The sequence below is a fragment of the Perna viridis genome, chromosome 5, assembly GCF_037379345.1.
Source record: "Perna viridis isolate PV_CMFRI_1.1 ecotype Kerala chromosome 5, ASM3737934v1, whole genome shotgun sequence".
In the NCBI taxonomy this organism is placed as follows: Eukaryota; Metazoa; Mollusca; class Bivalvia; order Mytilida; family Mytilidae; genus Perna; species Perna viridis.
The window spans coordinates 26,423,990-26,441,197 of NC_142449.1; the positions used below are offsets into that span (position 1 = coordinate 26,423,990).

The window sequence follows — 17,208 nt, forward strand, 5'->3', positions numbered from 1 at the left end:
AGTAGAAAATATTGCCACAAATTAGCCATTATTTCACACGCAGTAAACAAACAGACGGTTATTTGGGTCATTCAATATTCCTACACTGTTGTTTGTATGTCACGTGAGGACATAAAAACTAGCGATAATTTTAATTCTCACTTGATTGGCGTGAGATTGAAAATTATCGTATAGCAAGATCAAAGGGATTTTAAACAAAATAGCGATAATAAAGAGATAAAAGCAAAATGCCAAAAAGTTTTCAAAGAGCCATTTTTTCCTACATGTGAGGACTTTGTTACTTACGGATTTTATTGCAAATAATACTATGTTGTAACTATGTTTATTACGACAATTTGAAATGGACTGGTATTTCTTCAATAGAATTTTTGGTAGATTTCGGAGTGATTTCAATTTTGAGGTTAAGGTTGCCATGGCTGATAGCTATCTGAACTTGTGTTGTGTCCACAGGATCATACTGGTGTTCACTGAAAGTGATGTAGGACACCAATGTATAATATGAGGCATATCTAATGTTAACTTAGAAAGTTATTTAAACCACTCATAAGCATATATATATTTTTATTGGAAGTAGTAGCTGTCCATTTCAAACTGCCACGAAGAAAGCAGTAATCTATATATGATTCAAGAATTTCGATACCTAAGCATGTCCAAACTAAATTTTTTACATTGAAAATAACAATGTAGACATTAAAGCACCTCTCACCTTAACATTAGAAAGTACTTCATTAGTAATTAGCTGAGGTTTTTCTGTCCCAGGTAATGATGGTAGAAAAGTCCACAACAAAGACACTTCGGTTAAATTTAACATCACTTTAAGTGGGTTAACTAACTGGACTTCTACAACTATACTTTCTGTAAAGAAAAATTATATGGTATTATTGATTCAAGTTTTAAACTTAATTTCTATATTTTTAAGGGAAAAGTAGCAAATATATCTACAGTTTGGATTTTGATTTTGTAAATAATTCCAGAAAATTTGGTCATGTAATTTTGTTAGCTATCAAGGAAATGTATTCAAATTTACAGAATGAACAAGTATTCCATTAATATTTTTCTTCTTCTTATGATGAAAATTCAAACTGATTATCACAACAATATATTGTTCAAAGAAGACATACAAATCCTTTTACATTTAGATTGAATAACTCACCTCCTACATAACCCACAGGATTATATTTATTGACAGTTTTGTCAGTGAAGACTTGGAGAGTTGGTCGGAATGTGGGAGGCAGAGATCCATTATTGGCCGAGGTCAATAGCGACTCCTCCATCTGTCCCCATCGTGGATGGTTACACTCATTGTAATCAAACCATACACCAGACACTGCTACCTTGTCGGTTACTGTCAAACAGTATACAATAATTAAAACAAGCCTTTTGTTATTTAACTCCACTAATTTTGAAAGACAGTATTAAAAGCATTTCACAATATCACCAAAAAATCCTGTGTTGCTAAAAAAAAAAAAAAATTACAAAATTTCAAGTAAATGAATGCACACACTTTCATTTTCAAACACTAAAATACATACAACAGCACACTGATTTATCTTATAGTAATATATCTTAAGACCTAAAGAGACATTGAAATCCTACACTCATCTAAAATTTTGGTGCTGAATTAGAAAAACTTAAGAATAACTGTTTCTTCCATATAAAAAAAAGTATCACATTAGTTAAGTAAAACTTTTACACAACATAGAATTCTGTGGAATGAAAAAATACACAATATTGGTGTGTGGATGCACTGGAAGTGTGTTTTTAAAACCATCCTTTATTCAATCACTACCTCACTAAATTACCTTGACTAGGCTGAGGTCTGCTTCCGAGTAATACTTTGGTTTCATTGGCATTTACAGTAGGGAGAGGTAATTCTGGCAGAGGACCTGAGTGTACTCCTAATTCTCCTGCTTCTTGACTCAATAGTTGCTAAAAGATGAAAAGATACTCCCCAATAAAAATAAATAAAATATATCTATGTGTGACAAAAAAATGAAAACTTTAAAATAGACAACTATATTACTAAACTTATTCAAACTCAGGAAGTTCAGAAAAAGTGCTTCAATCTACTCATATCGTAATAAATACAATTCAATTGTTAAATCATTTCCCAGAAGAGCTAAAACTTAACTCCACCACACATTGTTCCTCTGAGTTTTCAAACACCAAATAGATTTACAATATTTTTTCTATGCAAAACATTTCTTAAATTTTCTACCTTATATACAAACAGATACTCTCTGAAGAAAGCACCCTGCTGACTAGCTGTTTGTTTACTATTCTCTGTCAATAAATGCTTGAAAGCAGATGTGGCATTCTCCAACTGTTTCAGATTGAAAGACTGTCTACCAATGGTAAAATTAATATGATCCTGCAAAACAAGAAAACATTATGTAAATATTTTTCTTTTTTTTTTTTTGGAAGTTATACAGTAAAAATTTATTTGAACAATTTTCATTTGAAAAACACATAAGTCTCACTTTAAATTCGTGTGAATTTCACAGGAAGCACAACTCAAATAAAATGTATTTGCCTGTGTCACAAAGAAATATAACTGATCTTAAAAAAAAGTAATACTACCAAAAACATAATATATTGACTTAATTTTCATAAGAAAATAGAATTATAATAAACAAAGAAAAGTCCTTAAAATTCTATTTTTTAAGTATGTCATTAATATCCAAGCTAATATGGAAATAAAAAAAAAAATACACATTAAAATGCCTTGTAATTTGAAAAAACTTAATTTTTTTCTGTTAAGATGAGAATTTTTAACACAAAAGAGCATTACTCCTATGAAGATATTGCTTCTTTTTTATTTTCTTCTTAAACCTAAGTGCAGTAGTACCATACCTCTGATAAAGCCCATCCTTTCCCTTTATACACTTGTAATGATTGGGAATAGGACCGTAAAGAATGTTTCCTCTGAAAATGGATATAAATGAAATTATATCATACGTCATATCTTTTATTAACAAACTTTATGCATGAGGATATTTTAAGAAAAAACACAATACAACTCCTAGAATACATAATAATAAATTTCCTTCAGATAACATTACAATCTGATATTATCATTTAAATGTGACCATCATAATCATGGGCCATTTATTTTTTTTTTCTGGATACCATTTTTTCATTGTGTCCAACAGGAGAGGACAGGAGCAACTAGGCTAGACTAAAGAACAATAGGATGTTCCATGGGTCAGTACTTCCAGTATTTGGTTGAATAAGAGCAACTAATCATCAGTAAGCAATTGCCAACCATTTCCTATTTTTCCTCTTCTTCTATGATTTTTATTAGAAAAACAGATCCTCCTATAACCAAGTAATAGATTTAATTTTAAATATTTCTCAACTCTCAATAGTAAAGTTAATATTTCTTACATGCACTCCACAGCTTGTATGTGAAAAATAAAAATGGAACAAACTATAGGGGATATAATTTATCTAAGCCCACTTGAAAGAGAATCTATACTACCTACTCAAAGAGTGCATTTTGACCACTAAAAGTAAATGAAACCGACTTAGAAAGTTGCATTATAAACATGTATGCATACCTGGCCAGCTTTACTAAATCTATGACCAGCTAAGATCATGTGAAAGGAGTATTTTCTAACTTTAGGAACTTCCATGTTAATATAGCAATGTGCAGCCTGTTCCAGTAATAAGGCACTTCTCAGATCAGAATCCTTGAGAACAAAATGTAGATTATTAAGAAATACAAACTGTAGCACAATAATTCTGATACTAACAGAACATATAGTAGTATTACGTATGTTTTCACACTTCAAATATTTCAAAATGCCAAGAAAAACTATGAATTCTGGGCATCCCATCCTACACATTTCTGATTAAGTTTTTTTTTCAATTGATTATGAATTCTAGGCAGATTCATTACAATCATCATGTATTTCATACATATTTCTGAATTTTCAGTCATGTAACACGAATTGATATTATGAACATTTCATATAGGATTAGCCTGCCATTTAGCTCAAGTGTCAATAATGAATGACCTCAGATCAACTTACACTATAATCTTTTCATAGAAATCATTGACTACAATATGACCTTTCAGCTCATCTCTACATCATTCTTACTGTCATTGTTATGTATGTATAAGGTATTGTACTATGGAAATCTCCCTAAATTATCTACTTAAGTAGCTGTCTTTGTAAGAATCATGCAAAATCTAAAAAATGCACTTTTCTATTTTTGTAATTAAGTTGTTTTATGGGTCTATACAATGAAATGTGCAATTATTCATTCAAATCTGCCTGCTCTTTGGAGATTATCAACATTGAAAATCCAACAGATTCTATTGTATTTGAATGCCATTTACAGAGTTATCTCCCTTAATTTTGAAATCTACAGTGCATTCTTTATAATTTTTATCTCCTAAGTACACAGGTTTTATGAAAGGCTGAATATAAATTTCTGTTTACTATGGCACTTCAAACATAACATCAAAAATAAAAATATGTAGGCTTTTTACCCATGAATCACATTTTGCATGATTCTTAGCTGGAGTGCTACTTAACAACAAACTACTAATCTTTATCAATATCAAATCAATGTACCTCACTGGTAAGCTTAATAAACTGTAAAGCTGCTTCATTGAACATTCCTCTGCTCTTTAATGCCTCTGTGCTTACTATAGTAGCTCGAGCTGCATATAGTGGATTCCTGAAATTAACGAATGGCAAAAACATTGCTTATTTGCATTAAAGGTTGAACTTTTGAGTAATTATTGAAATTCTTATTAAGTTTTTCCATCCGATACTGAGTACATATATGTATGATAGCTGATTTATTCTGGGTAATTATTTTCCTTCACTTAAAGATTAACATTGCTAAAGTTTGTGATGCTGGCATCAAGAAAAGGCAGATTGTTATCAAAATAAGTTATTAAACACTGGCATAGAGTAAGAATTTACACACAGTATCATTGTACAATACTAAGGGCATGTTGGTTAAGCGGCAAGGTGGAAACATAATATACAAGCCTTACAAAAGCTTTCAAGCTGCTAGACAGTAATATTTATTCAAAATAAAATTTCTTTTTTCTAAAGCCAAAATCATAATCCTGGTCATATCTGGACATACACATTATTAATAACCAATCAATATGGTAAATTACCTGCAATCTTATATGACGTGTTTCAAAGCTTTGAGACCACAGCCATAGTAAAAAAGTGATAAACATATGACCAACATTATGTGCAACACATAGGCTGTGTCTATTTAAAAGTATGAAGAAACTAGTCCTATTAAAATCAAAATAAATCACAGAAACTCCATTTTATCATTGTTTTACCAAGGGCTGGCCATTTATGTTGCAATATAAGTGGCCAGCCCGTGGTAAAACAATGATAAAATATAGTTTTTACATTATTTATTTCTTGAATAAACAACTTACTTGCATGTTTGTAGATAAGTCTGTATTGCACTTTCCATATAATGAAATGGATACTTCTGTTCTTGGGGATCCATAAATGTAGCTATACAAGCCATTTCCTAAAGCAAAAGTTAAATGTTCCTTTTAAGCAAATGTCTTCAACAGTTTGATAATAATTAGTATCTTTCCTTTAAATCTAATTCTGATCATAAAGAATGTTTAAAAACTAGCTAAATTATAATATTTAAGAAGAAGCAGTTAAGGTTTATCAATGTTTGTTTTTTACAATCTCAAAAATGCTAATTTTTTACCACACCATATTTTTCATTCATCATACACAAAGCTATGAAAACAAATACAAAGTTTGTACCAAAGCTCCAGCATAATGCAGCCAGGCATGGTCATTATTGAAGTCTTTCTTTGCAGTATGGTATGTTCTGTAGGCAAAATCATACATTTGGAACAAGAAGGCCAAATCTGCCAATCTTCTCATCTGTAACTCTGGGGCTTCTGTTGTATATCTGCGTAGTAAAAAATCCCAATTTTACTCAGACCTAATTCAATCTTAGTTTCATCAAATTCATCCATTTCACAAAAATATCAGATTTATTGTACTTCAGCTTCAATATGCAGATATTTTAAGCGTTTCAGGATGAGAACATATGATCAACAGAGCCAGAAAGCCAACCTAAGGCCTCCTGCATTTAAGGCAAGCACCATATCACAAGACAAATTAGGCAGTTTATATAAAGGTACAAAGCAGATGTCATATAGGTTAACATCTTGGAAACCAGGTATGAAATTCAAATTCTGCCAAATGGTACACGTACAAAAATACTTAATGATTGACAAAGTAAAATAACAGGCAATACACAGAAATGGCACCATTCATTTTCAATTTAACATAAAAACGTCTGTAGCTGCTTAGATGTTAACTGTCAGTCTCTAGAAGAATCAGGCAGAGAGTGAAACATGGTATGAAAACCCACCATTTTGAAAGTTTAATTTGACTATTTGAATCAAGAAAAACAGATAAAAATTGTCCATATCATTTTGGCACATTGAGTTAAAATTTCATTGAAATGCACTGAAAATGAACATTTCAGGGGCAGATATTTCCCATTTTCCCTGATTCTTACACTTTCAATTGCAAAACTTTGGAAAATAAAAGTCATGTATTTTGATGTCACATGGAATTCATTTCATATGAATTAAACTCCCATGTTTTGCCTATCTATAAACAGAAAACTTACACAACTGTTGTATTTTGGTTTGTAGCTGCTTGATTAACTGGTTTGTTTCCTCCAAACCATTTCTTTGTAACACTGACAAATGACCTGTGAATGCCCTTCCTTGATGTCTGCTATAAAAGAAAAGAAAGTGAAATCAATAACAAATCTAAACCACATGAAATGTACATCATTTCTCCCTCTTTTTTTTGGTGTTCAAAGTCCAATAACTCTAAATGAAATATTGGAAAACAATAAAAATCAAGATAGATGTTCCTCCCACGACAAGAAACATTCTACCCCTAAAAAAATTCTAAATTACATAAAGCAACTGCCCAAAGTGAAAAGAAGAAGCATATATGGTTGTGGTTAAAATCTGATAACAAGAATTATTGTAAGTTCTACATGTACATGTATGCACAGAAAATAGACAAAATTTTCTTTATTACAATTTTAAGAGAGCATGATACATTAATAAATTTATTAGGAACACTATACTACAAAAATATGAATGAATTCCAAATTTACCTGATCATTTAGAATTCTCATGTGTTTTTCTGCCCAAGGTATCAATGCCCGAACACAAAATTCATGGATAAAAATTCTCAACCTATCTTGGTCACTTGTGGTCAGACACATTCCATGTCCAGATGTGACCTTGTTCTTGTCTGGTGGTTTCCCTTTTGTATAAGAGTATCCAACACCAGAGTCAGAAGACGAAGTGCCATCTGGTGACAACTGTTCATCAATATGATTGGTTGAATTTGCAGAACTGTCCAGAGAAAGTGGATGGTCAAACATGTCACTTGATCCTGAAGATGCAGCTGAAAATATTTTTGTTAAAAAAGTTTCATTCTATGGTCAACAGGATACACTTAACTAAGTAATTATCTTTAATTCATTTATAATTGTTAAACTTTACTGAAAATGGCATGAAACAAGTTTATCAATAACTAACTCCAGAATGGTTAAATATTAAAAAAAGTTACAATACTTAACATCAAATTTTCATATATACAATGGCTTAGTAATTACGTTTTTTTTTGTATTCATTTTTCTAGAATTAACATCCATCAGGAGTATGCAAATTTGTCTAGATAGTTTTATTCTATTACACCATGAAGATATTTATTGCAATACACCCAGCCGTAACACATCCTGTAAAGTGATTTTGTTTTTGACTAAAGAAAAATTTGGCAAATTCACGAAAGAAAAACTTATATAAAAGATGAAAGGAAAAAAAATCTGCTAATTTTACTTCAATAAATTGATTAACTATATGGACCCTAATAGTATGACCTGATTGATTGATTGATTATGGTTTAATGACCTATGGAAGATATTTGATGCATTTCAGGGCAATAAGAATTGACAAATCAAACAGACCCTGCCTTGTACTAGTCTGACATGCATAGCCAGATTTGGATGGCACTAACAAACAGAAGCAACAGCCTAAAGATATAACGAATGCATATCACTTGTATACAGCACATTATTGTGACTCTAAGCCAACCCATTGTCTATCTATACCCTTAAATACTTCATAATTAACAGAGAAGTAGTGACTTCAATTTAAAGCCAACTGTCGCAAATTGGCTCCGGATTGAACCCATGACCTCCAGCTCTGAAGGCAAACATACTTTGCTGAGACAATCGACGCAGATCAGAAGTATATAACAAAGTGAAATTGATAACATACTTTATCACTTCAACTAAGTCTAAATAGTAGACTCAACAATCTTATTCTCAAGATCTCTTCTACCCTGTGGTTTCACAGATTGAACTTACCATCCCCACCCTCAGTATCTGTGACCCCACTATCAGTTTGTTCAGTACCCTCAGTAACTTTACTGGGAAAGCCTCCATCATCAGCACCACTTCCATTGGCAATGTCATAGTCCTGTCCCTCCTATAAAGACAAATATAAAACTAAATGTGAAGTATTCATATTTTAATAGAAGTTTGGTCTATAGTACCCCAGTAAGTTGAACACAAGCAGATCAAAGGCACATGGGAAATAATTTAAGTTTTTAAAAAGTAATATCATCATATTAAGTACATCCTAATCCTAAAGTGGTACTATCATTTTAATGTACATTAACATCCTCATATAATTGCAATTTTTTAATAGATTCAGCAAAATCATAACACGAGATTAATAGGATAAAGCATTTCATAAATGGTTGTCTAAAAATACATCTCCTTACAACATTTCATTTCAATTTTGAAGACTACTAAACCTGTTCTATTGTTAAAGCTAAGTGCAATGAACACAACTGTAAGTAAGCTTCGTCATATCTACAACCCTGTATAAATTATGGCCAATTGGCAAAGAGTGGTACCACTTTCAATATGATTCTCGGTTAGCTACAAATTGTAGTAAGTGATAAAACAGTGCTTCAGGTAAGTTTCTATCATGTATGTTAATCAATTGAAAACTTGTTTAATCTTTTTAGCATGAATACAAAAATTTGTAATGATCCAGTTGTTGATCTTTAGAAATTTCATGCTGCGGTGAACCTACCATTCAACGAGATCAACTAGGTCAGAACCAACTTTGAAGTCAACAACAAAAAAATAGAATAGTTGATGGATTGAAAGATTGTAGTTAAACCTCAAATGAACCAAAATTTTAATGTACTACCACAAAGGAGCAACCATACACAAGATGACATGTCACCTTATTAGATACCTATCTCTGACTTTTTTCTTTTTTTTTTTTTTTTCTTTCTTTTCCTACATGTCTTGAATAAGTAACAGAAGCGGTGACACCTCTTTTTTTTTTTTTTTGCCTCTGGTATATCTGGCCTCGATCAAACACATGACCTCATGCACTCAAGGTAAGCATACAAACACAGAAACATAGTGGTAGTTTTTTTTTCTATAACAAAGCATATATCATCATCAGTAAGCCACGGCTGATTATGGTGCATTGCCTTTCTATATCATTGCGATTGTGATGTAGACAGGCAATACACTGTAATCAATCATGGTTTTCTGACAATGGTTCTACATGTACCTTCACCTAAAACTGTCTTGGAAGTGGAACCACTCATTCTCATTTTACAATAAATAAACACAGAGTTTGTGAATTGTGCACTCCCCAGAACAAATTTACTCGACCATGCCAGAAAGCTATTCTTGCCTCAATGAAAGACCAGAATAAATTCAATTATACCATGCAGATAATCTACAGCATTCTCAGGCAAAAAATAGACATCAGAACATGCATATTTATTAAAGAGAAACAGAGTATAAAAGGTGATTTAAATGTAGACATAACAATCTCATGAATGTGTTTTTTTTTGTCAGCCCTCTAAAACTTGAACTTTCTCTTTTTATAGAAGTATGTGCAAATGGAATATACTTTTGGATTTAAACTCATGGATAACAAGCTGATCTGGAAAGATGTCATTCATAATCTAATAAAATGGAATCAAACATTGCCTTTATTCATGGTTTGCCCAATAAAATGGAATCAAACATTGCCTTTATTCATGGTTTGCCCAATAAACAATAACTGTACAATTTGTTATTTAAGCAGTGACTATATAATAAAGACCTAATACTAAGAGCATTTCTTAATCAAGTAACTAGACTTATGCCTGAACATCATACAGCAAAAAATATCACAAAAATAATAATGGATGATTATCTGATCAGTGCAATGAATTTTACACAGAAAAATGAGAAAAAAAATATAAAACGACTATTCCTGTCATTTCAGTAATCTATGTAGATGATCCAATGAATTATGAAGAGAATGGGGGCTCTTATTTTATTTGTTGTGTACTTAGCAGTATGACTAAAGCCAGCCCCTACTATTCACTGTTGTCTGCAGGAAACTTTATGAAAGTTCTAATTTCATAGATTGGGTCCTTTTAATACAAAATCATATGATCCATTTTTAAATGATAAATGGCTCCCCCTAAAATGATCAGTAGACACTGTAAAAGAGCAAATTTGTTTCTTTTCATTCAAATCATGTTAAAAAGAAAAATCAATATTTCAGTAATGAAATATCAATACTTCTAATATAACTGATTTAGTATATAATAGTATTTTCAAAATAAAAAAAGAAAGAAAAAGGAAACTAATTTTACAACACATTAATCAATAAATCAAATAGTGAAGAAAGAAAAGGATATCTTTAGCCATAATGATATGCTGTTTTTGTTTGTTTCTAACATTAATGACCATAAAATCTGGGTTTAGGGTCTGAAAGTGTGTAAATATGCATTAAAAACTATTGAATTTATGTAGAGATTGAAAATTTGCAAGGTTATCATTTAATTCTTTACCCATACGAACTGTTAACATAAAATTTGTGGTAAAATTGAGAGGTACACAAACTGAAAACCTAAATTCACAAAAACTTTCATTTTTGGGCATAAAAATAATTACACAACTCATAAAGTAATGTACATGTAAACAGAATACAATGATAGCACATTTGAAGCATCATCATCAGCGTTTCCCACAGTCACATGACTTACCCATGCTATATAATATCTAGTTTTTTGTTGCTTTTTCTGAAAACCAAGAAAATTCTAAGAACTGATACTTTATCAATTAAACTATAATACTATTTCCTACAGCTAATAAAGTATATAAGTAATATATCAACAAATTATCTACTTGAATATAAGCTCAAAAAAATTATGAAAAAAACCAACAAAACCTTTAAGAAACCATTATAAACATAAACCTAAACTGGTGAGGCCGAAATGTTTTCTAAATGAAATAATTGTTTCCATACAATTCCACCCAAATAAAAACATTCACCAATCCAAATAGTTTGTATCACAGCAAAATTTATTAGTAATATATAAATTCTGAATATAAAATTTTGTTAGTACATGAGTCTTGTTAATTGTACACAAGCAAACCCATCACTTAACAGATTGTGACCTACCACAGGTTGTTCTGGGGTGTTCTTGTTCAAAAATTGACTCCACGGATCAGGAAGATTATTGTCCGTCTTCAGACTTTCAGCAGTGTGTATACTCCTAGAATTCATGTTCAGTAGATGGCAGACATTTGCTCCATAGGTAGACTTCATGCTCTGGTATATAGCATCAGCTCTGAAGATAATTCATAAATAATCCATAGCGTAGTAATTTCTATACTTAATATGGTAAAATGTAAACATGGAAATGGTACTTTGTTCACAAGAATGACTTCAGTTTAAGTAGAAAAATTTCATTTTCATTTATTTCCTAAGTATGAATAATAAGCGTTAATTAATTTTAAATGTACAATAATTTGTATGAAAATATTTTTATTTATCTTTTAATTGTTATGTTTTCTATTGTTCAAGAACTAAAACATGCAAAACTCAAAAAGAAAAAAAAATAAACGGGGGCTGACCCTAACAGAGGTCTGATAGTCCTGTGCCTACATAATTCGAGAGAGGACTACCTTGACATTTTAATTGGTTGTCCTGTGTGCTACTTAGCAAGAAAAGTTAGATTCAATCCTGATAAGTTCTGTAAAGTTGGGATATTTTTGTCATCATCTCCATAAACAACATTACCAAAATTAAATTTTTGTACTTAACTTTGTAAATGAAGTATTTAGAAAATCTTACAACAGAGTTTCCCACAAGGTGGGAAGTGTAATATATAAATAAAGCAGCAGTAAGCAAATTACTAAGTTCGTAACACAAACACAATGTAGAAAATTGTAGCCATTTTAAAGTAAGAAATTAATTGAATCAACTCCAACATCTGAACAGGATGAAAATTTTGAAATGAAATATAAAACATATTAGACAAGGTAAATAAGTAAGCAAAAGTCAAAAATGAATTACACAACACCCATGCACCATGTAGCCATAGTCAAAAGTAATCACTTGAATTTGATATCAGTAATAAGTGTGTCTATAGCAGCAACACATGATAGGACAATCAATTTCGATTTTTTAAATAAAGCTTCTGAAACTATAATGACCTCTAAAAAACTATGAATCTACCAAGATTAAAATTAAAAAAAAAAAACTTTAAGACACAAATATACAATGTACTTAAAATGGTAAGTAAAGAAATTTTACATTAACATAAATATCCTGAAATATTTTAAGCATATCGATATAGAAACAGGGCTTGAATGTACATTCCAAACAGCATAAAATGGTGTTTAACTACAATTGACGAGTTTTTGAATTTTTTCCAGGACCTGCTTCTATTTTCAAGGTGTTTTTAGTGGCAGATCCAGTGGGCCCGGGCCTTAGAAAAAAAATTGTTGAAAAATTGTGTGTGGTAAATCATGAAAAACACTTGCTTTGTGATCCTCACTGGTGATCCTGTCAAGAAATGTTTTTGGGGGGCCCCCTTACCTACAACTCTGGATCCGCCACTGCTTTTTTCCACTTAATTCCTTAGTAAATAATAGAAAACTGGTTGCAAACAAGTGATTGTGATTTCATTAGTCAAGTTGTCCTTTTGTTTGTACCACACACTGTAAGTTAACATAATGCACCTGCACAACCCACAGGTACAAAACTAAAAAAGGATGAAATGACATTCATGCAATAAATACAAGTAGTTCAATTTGGGATTAATATAATTTCAAGGATTTTCCCCTAACCGTATATTAAAAGTTTTTCCAATTATTTACTGACAGGGAGCTAACATTTTCTAAATTCTGGGGTCTCCTCAATTTAAGCATGAAAAATTCAATTGAATTTAACATTGATTTGTACTTATTTCACAATCACCTAAATCTTAATAAAAAAACTTTCTTTGAAAAATCAATTATTTAAGGATTGACAAACAAATGAGCTGATGAACAGAAAACAAAGATTAAACAAACAGCATAAAAAAAATTGAGCTCTAAAAAAATGAACATTATACACAACAACAGCAACAAAACACATATAGCAAGGATTTTAGGTAGACACCTGACGCCTAGACTCTGATACTGATTTATATCATACTTTGCATCTTCTCCTTCAATGACATCATGAAGGAGTACATAATAACGTAATGTTCCCGGACAAAACCATCGCGGAATTTTACTGGGGTTCTGTGTCTGTTGTGTTGATTGCTGATTCACTAAACTGTTGAACATGCTCAGAGGATCTGAGTGACCAGAGGATACCACAAAAACACCTTTGTTACATTGAGGAAAACAAATTATAAAAACACTAAATGAGAATAAAACATGGAATTTTGACTTTATTTGCTGAAATTAAAAACTGTTTGAAACAAAATGTTAGCCATTTAAGCTCTGAAGTATTGTAAATCAATGCATGTACCAGTTGTAATAATGCAAAACAATTAAATTTTAATGAGATAAAATGCATTAAAAATTCATGACTCAGACTCTTCAAATAAAATTACTAATTGAATCAGACAATACACTTAATGTTTAATGTAAACAGACAAAATTGTATTAATTTTTATTTTATCAGACTTAACACATAAGTGGAAATTGTAACAGTTCTTTAATGAATATTTTATAGATGAAAGGATACATCCCAAACAGTGATTGAGAAATTCATGGTCACTTGGAGGTAACATTTGTAAAAATTTCTCCCTGTATATTTCAAACCACGGAGTCGTTGCTGTAAAGAAAAAGAAAATGTTAATACATAAACATGAGCTGTTCATTTGATCATCATTGTAATGGGATTGATTCTTGTTTGCTCTTGGACTAATTTTCTTGATGTTCCTGTCTGTGTTTTTGACCTCAAATCTTCCCTCTTTTGACACTTTGATAATCTTATTAGCAGAACTCAAAGTATCGAACTAATATAGTAAGATTATATTTTTACCTTCAAAATATATGTATGTCATTATAGATAGGTGTAATTTTTAAAATCTAAATTATATGAATGGGAATTCGTGACAGAACCCTATCAAATAATTATTGCAGTGCATTCTCCCAGTTTCAGAAGGCCAAAACGGACAGGTTCTGCAGTGAAACTGCAATGACACTTTCAGCCAAGCAAGACCTTCAATGCTGTCATTCTTTTCTTGTCAGTCACAGACTCTACTTTGTCGACTGAAATCCAGTCATTTCAGAAGTCTGTCACACCAAAACCAATATCCAGTGAAATTCTGTTTGGAATAATTTGGCAAATTTTATATTGCACATATAATGATTACTGGTAAAATGTACAGAAAAAGCATGAACTCCTTTGGAATCACTTGAAATTGCTGATGATAGATTTTTACAAAAATGCACAAATATGCAGTCATTTGAAAATGAAAATATCAGGCAAGTATAAATATCAATATAAATTCATAAACATTTAAATAACAAATAAAATCATTTACTTACAAGTCAACTGCAAATCATAATTTCCAACAGACATGACATTCCCTCTGTTGCCTTCAATCATTTGTGGTTGAGATCCGGCCACTACATCATTCAGGATCTTCTTGGCCACAGACTGCTGGGGTAAAGAGGATGACATGTCTCTCATTGTAATCTTCAGATGTCTTATTGTATGAGGAACATTGTTTGGGTCTCTTATGTGAACTACAATAGACAAGTTTAGGCCATGCTAAAAAAATCTTAGTTACCTGTTAATCAACCAACTCTTTAATGCTGAACAAACTATTTTCAGTGGATTATAAACAAAATTTTATGTTGATAAAGTAAGGAACAATAAACAAGATGCTACCAACATGTGCAAAACCTGAACTATTCAAATTTCTAAGAACAACAACTTTCTTTAGGAGTTCTATTCCTCATATATTTCTTCCAAATTATGATTCTCCTAATGATGATACAGTAAAAAAAAATTCATTGACCCATATCCCTATTCTCTCCCACACAACGATTTTATCAAAATACTTAAATTTGTATTGTGTAGAACTAGAAGAGGAGATAAAAAAGTGACTTTCTGTAAAATCTGGGTTTTACCACTTCCTGTACAATACATAACTAGCAATGGCGCCTGAAGTTTTCATTTGCAAGAATTTAGACTTACTGAAACTTTTACTCATAATCTGGAAAATGAAAACCAGTCTTGATTCCCTGACAGGTGTATCACACATATTTCATTCATTATCAAAATAATTTATGCATCAAGGCACAAATGCTTTTCAATACCAGACCAGTGTGTGGAAAACACATGTCCTCGAAACAACTTTCAATAGTTCAAATGCTTTCAAAGCTAACAAAATTTTCATTACATTTTTTTTTTTAGCAAAAGTGGCATTACTTCAGCAACAATTTGCCAGATGTGCAGAGAAATATGCCCATTTTCTACTGAATTGACCCACACACCACCCATTCAAGTGTCAACAGAATGTTTTTCCTCTGACCTCGAAAATAAATAACTTTTCACCGAGTTGCTAAACTGCTAAGTAGATTTTCTTCCAATCTACTAACGAATACATGTGAATAAAGAACACATGTAGAAGAACATAATTTTTGACTTATACTTCAAAAATATGCTTTGCAAGGCATATAAATAATGTACCTCATGCTTTGACACTGGCATGTAAATAAGACACAGTTGATTTTTTTTCATGAATTATCGGGAGGCTCTGACCGGAAGTGGGAGACTTAACACATATGCCTTTGACGTCAGATCAATAATGTAATATTGAATTGTGATGTAATTAATCTTTCAGTTGAAGGAGAACAGTATGAAAAGAAATGGGAAATGTTTCAGTTTTTCCAAAGGCGTTAACAAGTCTCAATATGTCTAATTTAATTTGATTGGTCAACTGAAAGGATTCAAATTTACTGGAAGCTATTCCAAACTACCATGTCAAACTGCCGAGATGTAAAAATTCATATTTTCTAATTGAAAATATCTTTTAAAATGCTCCGGATAATCTGTTCAAAAGACCTTTGAAAAAGATTTTTATTCATAAAAAGATAGCTGCTACAGGTTTTTAATAAGTTTTCAGGGTTCTACTTATGTAAACTAAAGGCACTTATGAAGCTTTACCACTCTACACCTCCTAGATGTCGAAGTGCCTAGGCGTTTGGAAAAGAGAATTCCACAGCAAGGGCGATTAGGAGAGACCAAATTACCAGAAATCACTGACATATTAGAAGCATATGAAGAGTAGCTTCTAACGTATCCAAAGCATATGTTTTTGATATATGATTATAGGTAGCAATGTCATGATCGTCTAGTTGCAAAACAGTTCGCATAATGGTCCGCCCCCTTTCAAATAACAATAAATCACAGTTCATTTCACCTAAGAAGAAGAATATCTGATTACTTGCTACAATATGGAATAAGAGGCACAGGGATGGAGCATTACCTTCTGATGCCAGCCGACAGAAAGGCTGAACAAGTTCAACAAATGTCAAATTATTTTTCTGGCATAAGACTTCCGCGTCACGGCTGCACAGGACAGCGACGTGGGGGTTAAACGTGTCCTGCACGAACTCCTGTGCATTTTGCTTGCACTGTGCCATTGCTGAGTATTAAATCAAAGCGACACTGTCCTTATTGATCGATTTGTCGTCGTATTTCTGTCACGAAGACCACTGTCTCATCTGCCATATTGACGATCATGCGCAAAAATGATTATTTAGTCAAGGGAGGTAATTAATGACCTCATCGAGATTGCAGTGCAACCAATTTTCGTCTGGATAAAATTT

General features: G+C 31.7%; 1 protein-coding gene across 6 annotated transcripts in view; it reads right to left on the minus strand.

Annotated features, from left to right (window-relative positions):
• Window positions 1-17,120, minus strand: part of LOC148616862 (trafficking protein particle complex subunit 8-like) — a 32,564-nt gene extending 15,444 nt beyond the window's left edge. For 2 of the 6 annotated variants that reach the window (XM_088584000.1, XM_088584003.1), the window contains exons 1-18: window positions 16,866-17,120; window positions 14,917-15,117; window positions 14,108-14,197; window positions 13,568-13,742; window positions 11,546-11,714; window positions 11,127-11,162; window positions 8,419-8,539; window positions 7,159-7,454; window positions 6,655-6,764; window positions 5,772-5,922; window positions 5,423-5,520; window positions 4,584-4,689; window positions 3,561-3,692; window positions 2,854-2,925; window positions 2,219-2,371; window positions 1,803-1,929; window positions 1,154-1,345; window positions 707-855 (exon numbers count right to left, since the gene is read on the minus strand). In XM_088584000.1, the coding sequence (XP_088440126.1) occupies window positions 707-855; window positions 1,154-1,345; window positions 1,803-1,929; window positions 2,219-2,371; window positions 2,854-2,925; window positions 3,561-3,692; window positions 4,584-4,689; window positions 5,423-5,520; window positions 5,772-5,922; window positions 6,655-6,764; window positions 7,159-7,454; window positions 8,419-8,539; window positions 11,127-11,162; window positions 11,546-11,714; window positions 13,568-13,742; window positions 14,108-14,197; window positions 14,917-15,117; window positions 16,866-17,022 (2,535 nt within the window). In that variant the 5' untranslated portion in view covers window positions 17,023-17,120. Of the gene's footprint in view, window positions 1-706; window positions 856-1,153; window positions 1,346-1,802; window positions 1,930-2,218; window positions 2,372-2,853; window positions 2,926-3,560; window positions 3,693-4,583; window positions 4,690-5,422; window positions 5,521-5,771; window positions 5,923-6,654; window positions 6,765-7,158; window positions 7,455-8,418; window positions 8,540-11,126; window positions 11,163-11,545; window positions 11,715-13,531; window positions 13,743-14,107; window positions 14,198-14,916; window positions 15,118-16,865 lie in introns of all 6 variants that reach the window. The other 4 variants (XM_088583999.1, XM_088583998.1, XM_088584002.1 and 1 more) reach the window with 3 other exon arrangements.
• Between the last annotated feature and the right edge of the window lie 88 nt (window positions 17,121-17,208).